This window comes from Mya arenaria, chromosome 12, assembly GCF_026914265.1.
Source record: "Mya arenaria isolate MELC-2E11 chromosome 12, ASM2691426v1".
Taxonomy (NCBI): domain Eukaryota; kingdom Metazoa; phylum Mollusca; class Bivalvia; order Myida; family Myidae; genus Mya; species Mya arenaria.
Window position 1 is genome coordinate 19,629,270 of NC_069133.1, and position 11,456 is coordinate 19,640,725.

The 11,456-nt window shown below is 35.8% G+C and overlaps 1 protein-coding gene across 3 annotated transcripts in view; it reads left to right on the forward strand.

Moving 5' to 3' along the window:
• LOC128211435 (uncharacterized) overlaps window positions 1-11,456 on the forward strand; it is a 37,664-nt gene that overhangs the window by 22,264 nt on the left and 3,944 nt on the right. For all 3 annotated transcript variants that reach the window (XM_052916221.1, XM_052916223.1, XM_052916222.1), the window contains 6 exons: window positions 295-450; window positions 805-987; window positions 3,506-3,635; window positions 7,676-7,736; window positions 7,935-8,553; window positions 10,713-11,297. In XM_052916221.1, coding sequence (XP_052772181.1) covers window positions 295-450; window positions 805-987; window positions 3,506-3,635; window positions 7,676-7,736; window positions 7,935-8,553; window positions 10,713-11,297 — 1,734 coding nt within the window. The remainder of the gene's footprint in view (window positions 1-294; window positions 451-804; window positions 988-3,505; window positions 3,636-7,675; window positions 7,737-7,934; window positions 8,554-10,712; window positions 11,298-11,456) is intronic.

The following is an 11,456-nucleotide window of genomic DNA, read 5'->3' on the forward strand; positions in this document are numbered from 1 at the left end:
GTTATCAAAAAGGGCGAAAGATAATGCAATAATATAGGGTTATAGGTAGTGTTCAAATTTAGGGCGATGTACAATGTAAAAATAAAGGGCGATAGATAATGTAATAATGTAGGGCGATATGTAATGTGTTAATATAGGGCGATAGGTAATGTAATTAAAAAGGGCGAAATGTGATATAATACTATAGGGCGATGGGTAATGTTATAATATGGGGCCCATATGTTATAAAAAAATAAGAGGGAAATGCGTAAACCTTATTAAGGGAACAAACTGTGTATATACTATTTATTTAAGAAATAAAACACTATGGTCCTGACGCATCTACAAACTGGAATATAGAAGTTCATTTACGATACAGCGGAGAGCAATCTTTGAAAGATTGTTTCATCGATGTTTGGAAGAAATGCACTTCGGAAAGATGCACCGAAATGGTTGTCAATATCCTTCCAGGTTTTGTATATATTAAATGAGCTTAACCACATTTAAGGCTTAGTTTTAACCAAAATTTATTATTGTAAAATAAATTATTCAATTATAAAGAGAAGTCTACATGACCGATCATTCAAACGGAACTTATCGAACAAGTATATCTTAGTACGCAATGTTATTAAACTTCTTGTTGAAACACCACTCATTTAAATCGTGCATACTAGTTTAATGAATACTAAAACGAAGTTTTTAATAGCGCTATTCATGTGTGACGTCTCACAAACGTTATTACACGAGTTACATATTGATGTTTTTGCATGAAACATTTTAGCATATAATTATTGCTCCGAATAAGGTAATTACAAATTATTTCAGACGACGGTTTTCCCCCAGCAAAACAAATAAATGAGATTTGCAACACAGTTCAACACGGATGTCCAGTTCAATACCTCCGAAACATAGTGTTTACTTTGAACGAAACTGCTGCAGTAGATGCTGTTGAACATGAATTTACTCACGGAGTGTTTTATTCTATTTCAAACTTCAGCAGCAGTGTGAGTAAGTACTTTGTTATTTATACGAGGATGAGGTGCTTAAGTCTGTAATTATCTCATGCCTTCCTTCATTGCCTGTTACTATATACTGCTATTTTACCTCACATTAGCCGTAGGCTGAGGGTGAGCTATTAGGACCGATGAATGTCCGTCGTCTGTCTTCTGTCGTCCGTCAACACTTTATTTGTCAACACTCTGGTGGTCACATTTTTACCTCAATTGCCACGAAACTTAGTCAGAATGTATGTCCCAGTAATTTCTCGGACGAGTTCGAATATATGTCATGTTGGCTGAAAAACTAGGTCACATGACCCAAAAATAGAACATCTTGTTAACACACGAGAGGCTACTTTTTCAGTCCATATATCCTAGAAATTTGTCAGAAAGTTTGTTATACCCCCCCAAAACAAAGTTTGGGGGGGGGGGTATACTGGAATCGGGTTGTCCGTCTGTCCGTCTGTCTGTCTGTCTGTCCGTCTGTCCGTCTGTCCGTCCGTTTTTATTTTGTCCGGGATTCATCTTTGTCGTTATTGAACAAATCTTTTTCAAACTTTCAAATATTAATGACCATGATGTAAACCTGTGCCTCCGTGGATTTGGTCAGAGTCGCATGATCCTGAGTGGAGTTGTGGCCCCTTAATGAGTTAAATTGGGCAAAATTAGCTTTGTCCAGGATTCTTCTTTGAAGCTATTGAGCAAATCTTTTTCAAACTTTCAAATATTAATGGCCATGATGTAAATCTTTGCCTCCATGAATTTGGTGGGAGTCACATGATCCTGAGTGGAGTTGTGGCCCCTTAATGAGTTAAATTGGGTAAAATTAGTTTTGTTCGTCCTACTCCTTCGTCATTTTTGAATGAATCTTTTTCAAACTTTTAGCCATGGTGAGAACATTTGCCCCTGTGATTGTGGTTGGAATCACATGATCATGTCTCCAATTATGGCCCCTGAATAAGTTAAAATAGGCAAAAATTATACAGCTTTGTCTAGCCTAATCCTTGGTCATTTTTTCTCATTTTTTCTATAAATCTTTTTCAAACTTTCAGATGTCAATGACCATGATATGAACTGTAGTATAGGTATTCTAAATAAACTAAATAAATGTATTGCCTTGTGCTTTCTAATGATACCATAACTAAGGCCAGGGCAAACAACCTAGACAGGGAAGGGTTGGGGGGTATTCGTTAGCCTTTGGCTTACAGTTCTAGTTTTGTTTATTTCTAGCTCAGGTTTGAATATGGGTAATCATGGGTCAAAAACTAGGTCACAGAGCCCAAATATGGAAAACACTCTAGAGGTAACAGTTTCGGCCCAAATATCCTGGAAATTTGTCAGAAAGGTTGTTTCGTTGATTTTAAGCTGAAGTTCGAATATGGGTCATCTAGAGTCAAAAACTAGGTCATAGAGGTCAAATATGGAAAAACCTCGTAAACACTCTAGAGGTAACATTTTCAGCACAAATATCCTGGAAATACCTCAGAGAGGTTGTTTCGATGATTTCTAGTTCAAATTCGAATATGGAAAAATCTTGGTAACAATCTAGAAGTAACATTTTCAGTCCAAATAAACTTGAAATTTGTCAGAAAGGTTGTTTTGAAATTTTTTAGGTCAAGTTTGAATATGGGTCATCTGGGGCCAAAAACTAGGTCACAGAGCCCAAATATGGAAAAACCTTGTTAAATCTCTAGAGGTTACATTGTTAGCCCAAATATTCTGGAAATATGTTATAGAGTTTGTTTTGATACATGTATTGCATTATTCATTTATCACTTTAAATAATCTAAAGTCTACTGACAGATGTCAAAAACTACTAATAATACACTGCCAGGCTACTGACAAGTCTTGGAATGAGTTTACAGGTATGCTTATGAAGTTTTCTTCAAATCCTGACCCTTGTGTCAAATGTTTTCCTGCCCAACAGTTTTGACCGTTTAACAGGTGAGCGATCTAGGGCCAGCATGGCCCTCTAGTTTAAGTAATATAAAGTAATATCAACGTTTGTGCGTTTACTAATCGATACAACCTTCTAAAATTGTTTTATAGTTTTGTGTTGTACGCTTGTTTACCAAATATGACACCGTGGTTCATCAATGCCTTGGGTATTTAGAATTTAAATAGAATTTAATTAAGGCTGTTGTTTAACAACTCTGCCTCTAAGTATTGATATATCTTGATCAGATGATCGCGCAATTATATTGTTCTGCGAATATCTTATATTTACATTGCATCAAAATGTACTTAATTTGTCTTCTTTTAAATCACTGTTGTGGCGCAGAACCTGTGCATTCGTGGATGTGAGCCATGTCTATTTCAAAATAAACTTATCTACGGCGAATATTCAATTCCGAAACATATGTTTCTTAGGGCTATAAAAAGGTTCTATGCGTCATATATGTTCATTTTAAGATTAACACAATTAGCACACAATTGTGATCCGGCTTTGGCCGTACGTTCTTAAACAATCATCTTCTGTATATAATTCAGGATTCGCAGGTTGATTTGCACCGTTAATATATTTGCAGGTAGAGGTCGTAAGGTGTGGGAAAAGATCCCAGGAAGCAAAAGAGAAGTATGCGTCAGACTGATTGGATCGTCAGAGAAAGACGTAGATGGTGCGGAATCGTTCTTAATGGATCAGGACTCTAATGATAGGTAAAGTAACTGTTTGTTTTAAACGTTATTCGCAAATATGAAAACAAAAACTCATTTGATAACATGACGTTTAATTTTGTTAAAGATGACTGGGCAGTTTTACGATGCTCTTCAATCATAGCGTACAATTAGATAACCGATAAATCCCTTTTAAAGTATTAAATAATAATTACACAAGGAGGATTGATATTCTGTCTGACAGACCAAATGTTTATTTTCTGAATAAGAGCAATAAACCTGACCATCTCTAACTTTTGATTAAACCCCAATCGTCAATTGTTTAAGAACATATACCTTACACAGCTACTATAGTTTAAACAGCAGTACAATCCATCGGGGTCGGGGTGAAAGATAGATAACACCAAATCATGCTCACGTTTTTTTTCGGAATCTAGTTTTTCCTGACAGTTTTATGAGAAACGAAATATTTTGTTTTCGCTTAACTCTAGAATTCTGCAAGAATAAAACAAGGTATGGGTACCCAACTGGTTAAAAAAACAATATCGCAGAGATAACTATTTGAATGATAATTATAATGATGATCAGTTTAATATAGAAAATACAAACTAAAAAAACGATATTCATTGTTTTGAAGCAAATAAAGTATAGCAAATCAAACACTTTTCCGTATATTTTAACGTAACTTGCAAGCACTTGCAAAATCTCTCCTGTAGTGATAAACTCTTCATACAGTTATAAAACAAAAGCGATATATGTTATAAAAATATTACACTTTATACGTATTTTGGTTTAATGCTGATCATTTAACAGCTACTTATTCTGTTATGACTTTACGAACATCATCATGAAACTTCAACGGGCATGGTTATACATATAGTATTAATGACCTAATTATTTATGATAGTTCTTATTCAGGCGAATGTAGGTGACTTAAACTAAATGTTGTTCAGTTCCTTTGTAGCAAGTTTCAGTATAGGCGATGGTGTGATGCTAATGCTATGTTATGGTCTGATAAGTGCAGTGGTTAGCGCAGTCGCTTCTCGTCTCGGCGATCCGGGCTTGTTTCCCGGCCTGGGCGTATAAAAATTTGGTTACCAAGCCGGATAAGTGGCTTTCCTCCGGGTTCTCCTGTTTCAACCACAACACAAGATCCCATTCTCGCATAACATAACGCCTCATGTCATAACTTGTTTCTCAATCGTTGTAAAAGAAATAAGTTTAAACTAACTTATGCTGTTAAAATTGCAACCCAACCCATGTATCTTGGGTATAAGATAAGAAAATCTTTATTTCTGCCGAGTTTCTGCCGTTTTGATTGGCTACTAAACTCGCCAAATTAGGGATTAAAGCATTAGGTGATTTCACATCTGCCGAATTATTTGCCCTTAGTTAGCAGTATTGGCTTCACTTTGGATAGTGTAGGGAGAATCTGACGTTTTTGTATTGTCTTTTGGAAAGAGTAATACATTTAAAATAAAGATGTAGCAAGGACACATTAAGAGTATTTTGGGAATTTTCCTGTTAAACAGGACTTGTTGACATTGTTCTTCAGGGTTTCCATCAGCGATTTGTCTTCATATGTGCACACGAAATGGAGTATTATACTGATTCTAAATATGCGTATACAATCAAATAATTACTCCTAAGTAATTCGGCTTTATTAACAAGGTAATGAGATAACGATTTAATTGCTATTTGCAATAACGACAGTAAGGGACGGTTCAATTATTTCCCAGAAGCGAGAAAAATATTCTGCAAAGTACAGGTGACGGGTGACAGGTGTAATAAAATGAGCCAAAACCGGCCCCCTACCTTTGTTCATAAAAATAAACATTCACCGTCATCTGAACTTTGCAGAACGTTTTTTGTGTCGCCTGAAAAGACGACATATAGGGGTTACTTTTGTCGGCGGCGGCGGCGGCGGCGTCCGCGTCCCATTTTCGCTTGTCCGGGGTATATGTCCGGGGTATATCTCCTAAACTATTAGTGGTATCAACTTGAAATTTCATATGTAAATAGATCTAACTGAGGGCAAGTGCAGTGCACAAGAACTGTTACTCTTGCTTCCATATTTTTAGAGTTATTGCCCTTTGTTATTTTTCATGCTTAAAGTTTTGTCCGGGGCATATCTTGTAGAATATAACAGTTATCAACTTGAAACTTCATATGTAGATAGATCTCATGGGGGGCAAGTGCAGTGCACAAGAACAGTAACTCTTGCTTTCTTAGTTTTAAAGTTATTGCCCTTTGTTAATTTTCATGCTTAATGTTTTGTCCGGGGCATATCTTGAAAACTATAGGAGGTATCAACTTGAAACGTCATAGCTAGATAGATCTCATTGAGGGCAAGTGCAGTGCAAAAGAACCGTTACTCTTGCTGCCATATTTTTAGAGTTATTGCCCTTTGTTAATTTTCTTGCTTAGGTTTTGTCCGTGGCATATCTCGTAAACTATAGGAGGTATCAACCTGAAACTTATTCCGTAGGTATATCTGATTGAGGGAAAGTGCAGTGCACAAAAACCGTAACTCTTGCATCTATATGTTTAGAGTAATTGCCCTTTGTTAAGTTTTGTCCGGGCATATCTTGAAGAATATAAGAGGTATCAACTTGAAACTTCATAGCTAGGGAGATCTCATTGAGGGCAAGTGCAGTGCACAAGAACCGTAACTCTTGCTGCCATATTTTTAGAGTTATTGCCCTTTATTAATTTTCTTGCTTAGGTTTTGTCCGTGGCATATCTCGTAAACTATCAGATGCCACCTACACTTGAAAGTTAAATGGCAACATCATTGTCTGTAAATGAATAAAATGCCAATCTAACAGCTATTATGTCGACAGTAAATAATTCGTCAGGCGACACATCCGACTCGCGGAGTTCTAGTTAACTTCACCAGCGGTAACGGTGTGGCGAAGATGTGTCGCTAAAAACTCCAAAACTATATCACACAGAGGCATAAAACCATAAGGGAATGTAAATTGGGTGATGATGCTGTGCACCTGGGACTTCGTTTCCCGCTGCACCTAGTAATACCAGAGTTATGGCAATTGAAATAGCAAAAATAGAATGTCTCGACTTGTGTCGCTCGAAACTCCAAAACTATTCTGCCAAGAGTCATGAAACCTTTGGGGAATGTCAATGGGGCTATAAAGTTATGTACCTGGGGTTTCGATTCCTGCTGCACTTAGTAAAGCCATTATGACCCATGATTTAGCAAAAAATTGGCATACACACACCACAAGTGTCGCTCAAAACACCCAAACTATATATTTGGAGTCTTGAAATCTAAGTGAGTTGTAGAATTTTATAATTTTGATGCACATTGTTGGGCGATGGCCAAACAATGGCCTTTGCTTTTGTGACAAACGCGGCATTTGGGTCATCCGTTGTCTTTTGACAAATCTTTAGGTAGTCTAAAATGAATTTAACTCTAAATTGACTGATGAATGTGGTCCGATTGATTCTGTAAATTGGCGCAAAATAACAAAAATACAAGATCACACAAGACAAAAACACAAAATACAACATACACCGTTCTTATTTAATAATTTGTACATATAAAACGCAATATTTGTTTTTCACCTTAGATAATTGGTTTAATTTGTTTACCTTAAGCTCAATAACACATTTCAAATCAATTCGAACGTTTATTAACGTTAAACGAGTCAGTCATAAAGTTACAGCGGTATTGCACTTTTAATTATAGCCACAACCGTACATATTCTTTATCTAAGCGGTTTGCGGGGATTAATAATTTTGATCTTGACTTTAATCATACAATGAAAACTATTGGAATAAATGAAATTTTGTAGCAGAAATCCAGCTACGGTCTTCTGTTGGTTTCATTAGTGTCTGATATACTTGAAAACATTTTGTAAAAAGGTACTCTGTTTATATAGGATATAGGTAAATAGAATATTAAACTTATAGCAGGTATATATTTGCATATTTCCCAAATATGATTTTTAAATGACCAAACATATTGTTTCAGACCATTTTTATAATATTCATTTGTGTTAGATTGTGTTAGGTATCAGCTTTTGTTGCTTTGTAGTTTAAACCTTATCCTATTTAATCAGAGACACCCAGAAATCGTCGGGATCAGCACAATTGAAGTCCGCTGAAAAAGCCTACGCTCAAGTAAGACAGTTTAATTGTCGGAACCTTTTCTCTCATTTCTATTGAACACCAACAATAATTGCAGTCCAATTTTAATGTCTACGTCTTTTAATGTTACTCGTCGAAGTTTAAAAACCTATGTATGTTAAAAGAACTTTGTTTAAAACATCTACTAATATTAAAAACAACAAAAACATTTGTGGTATTTCCATTATTCAGGAATTGGAAGTGTCAGCTCGGATAAATGCAGGGGTTCTGAATTACCTTAATGAATGGAAGGCTTTATCTGATTGGAAAGATCAAGTTACAAAAGTGATAAAAGTAAACATCAAACATGATCAGGTGTTTGGAACACATGATGCGATTATGAAGTTTTGGAATTATCTTGAAAATGAATTTCCAGAGCTTCCGTCAATTCCAGCGACAGACTTGCAAGAACAAGATGATGCAGAGATAATTCCTTTTGGGGAGTTCATGATTACCGTTAAAAGAGGCAGTATTGTTGAAAGCAACACTGATTGCATTGTATGCTTAAACGGTCCGACATTGACGAATACTGGTGGGGTAGCAGGTGCTATGAAAAAAGTAGGCGGTGAAGCATATGTGACAGAGTTGGGAAAAAACGTAAAACAGTTTGGAAAGCTAATGTGTGGAGAATGTCGAGTCACAGATTCAGGAGAACTTCAAGCAAAGAAAGTCATGCACATATATTTTCCGCCTTTCAAAGACAATTTCGATATTCACATGCAGCAAATGCTGGAACTAGCACTTTTTGTGAGTTTAGAAACGGCTGATGCATACGGATTTAAGTCAATGTCGTTTCCAGTGTTGGGCACAGGTAATGTCCGCGCTATGTATCAGAAATAAGAAAACAAAAAAATGATATTGATTTCTAAATTATTTAAATATTTACTTAATATAAAAAGTGATATAGTTTATGCCAACGTATAGCAATCACACGCATCATATTGTGTAGTTAAATAATTTCTTCACTTAATATTTATTATTTATTGTTTTGTTTCTTATAATGTTGACAAAGAAATATATTAGATTGGTTGAATTGAGCCATAATTACAAAACTCCCCTTAAGTGCTGGTCGAATGCCTGTAATGCTTTTGGACTTGCTACAAGAAAATGCACACTCAATGATTTGCTTCCTGTCTTATATACTGACTAAAAGCTGAATATGAAAAATACGTATTCTCATTATTAAAAAGTAACAGGAAAAGGTTTAAAACAAAACAAGTCAGCTACATGTAGTACATTGTAATTTACAATGTTATCTTTTATGTGGTTAGTGAATACACCTTATATATGAACAAGACTTTAAATCTTATGGATTGTTAGATATCCAATTGTGTTGAATGGAAATTGAGACATATTACTTTAGGCTGTTCATTATGTAGGTTTATCAAATCCTTAAACTATATAGCAGTTATATATTTCATTCGATGGTGCGCTGTCCATCTTTCATGTGTCTATTGCCTGTCAAAATAAAATTACGGACGACCTTGATTGTGACGTTTTGACCTACTCTCCCTCTCTCTCTCTCTCTCTTTCTCTCTCTCTCTCTCTCTCAAGGTGAAGCAATAACATGTTGATCATGTGTACAGTTTTGAAAACAAATATCAAGGCTGGGTTTGGGTTACATTTATTGTGTCTTTTTAACCTTTCTAATATTTTTAAAGTCTCTGTTAAGAAATTTCGAGAATGTGTACAGCTTGTAAACATATATGAACATTGACAGTGCCAGGTGACCTTTTGACCTACTTTTATATTTTTGAAGCAACAGTTTTGAAATTTGGATCATCTGTAAAGCTATGATAACAAATATCAAGCTATATTCATTACAAAGGTTAAACACTTTTACTCAGGTGAGTGATTAAGTGCCATCATAGCCCTCTTTTTTCTTAATTTAACCATGAACATTTTGGGAAATCGACTTAAGAAAATACTAAAGATGTTTATCAATTCCAGCGCAGTTTTTACTATCATGCGCCTTATAAACTGGAAGAGAATAGAATTTTCCTTTTTCACACAAAGCTTGTTTCACACTCATAACTAAAAACATAAAACCTTAAGTTCGTAATTGTTAGTCTTTCAGTACCTGGGGTTTTTATGCCCCAAAGGGTGGCATATAGTTATCTGATCGTCACTCCGTTCATCCGGTTTCCGATCAATATCGGAAAAACGCTTAGGCTCAAGGTTCTTAAGCGTTGTAGGCGGGTTAGAAGCAGCAGATAAAGCCTTTTGATTTCGAGGTCAGTTGGTTAAAGGTCAATGTCGTGGTTACCTTACGATTACCTTCATCTGAAAATCGGTTTTCAATCAATTTATGAAAAACACTATGGCCCAAGGGCCTCAAACTTCGTTGCCAGGTTGGTCAGATGAACCTATTGCTTAGTGGGTCAAATGTCAAGGCCGTTGTGACCGTAAGCTTACATTACGCAGTTTCCTATTTCTAATTGAAAACGGCAAAGAGTCCTCGAATTTGGAAAAGGTCCGTTAAACATGGCCAGCATCCTAACTATTTTGACGTCAGTTGGTCAAGGGTGAAAGTCATGATGACCTTGAAATAAAGGTCCGAATTCGTTCAATAACTCAACAATGCTTGTATCCAGGTCCCTCATACTTTGTATTCTGGTGAACTGCATCTGCAACTTCCTTTAAGTCATGTTTCAAAAACCTTCGCGGCGTCTTTTATGCTTTGCATCAGAATTAGTCTTGTTGTATCACTAAATCACTGTTTTGATGGAATAGAACGTTTCTAGCGCGTTTCAAAAACAAAAAGAAAAAACAGCATACTATATAAAGGTCAAAACGGAGAACTATTTGAAGATTGAGATATTTTAAGCTTACCTTTGTGTTATATAGCTTACTTAGATAATTATCTTCTTCATTTAACTACGCATTTATATTGTGATATAAATGTCTGCGTGAAAGTGTCTGTTTCATTTTGGTCTTTAAGGCAATTTATATTCTACTATGGATTTTCAGGGCATGGAGGTCTAACGGTCGGACATTGTGTTAATGCGTATGCGCACACCTTTTCCAAGGCAAACGGGAAGTTGAAGAATACAAGAAACATATTTGTTTATGCCTTTGACGAAAAAGTACAAACATCGTTTTCACAGGCATTCCGAAAGCATCATCCCTCGACTGATGACTATCATTTAGATAAAGGCCGCTTTAACATAGCGAAAAGAACGATAACGGTTGTTGTTCCGGAATTGTGTAACACTTTGTCCGTGAATGCCATTATAAGCAAAGTCGATGAACAATTGGCCGGAAAATCGTCATCTGCGCAGAAAATTGAAAGTCTTGGCAATGAGGAGTTCTTTTTAAAGAAGGAAAGCTTGAAGAAAGAGTGTCCCTTACAAAAAAACTATGTTTTGTCGCAAGGTAGTACTGGCGGACAATTATTGAACGTCGCTATCATGCACTTGAATGAACCTCGATGGAATATTTTGAAGGATATTAAAATTCACGAGACGGATATCTTTAATTCAATTACGAATGTTCTAGATAAAGTTGAGCGGCTGCACAAGGTCAGCATTGGAATAGAGTTAATTGGAGAAAGTGGTAGGCACGATTAGAAATATAATTCGCTATTGTTTATGTATTACATATTATTTGAACGCTTATGACTAAACTATTATGAAGAATTTCATGTATTGGTTCACAACTTGTTAATTTTTGAACTATTTGACTTTAAGTATTATGACATGTTCACGTAATATG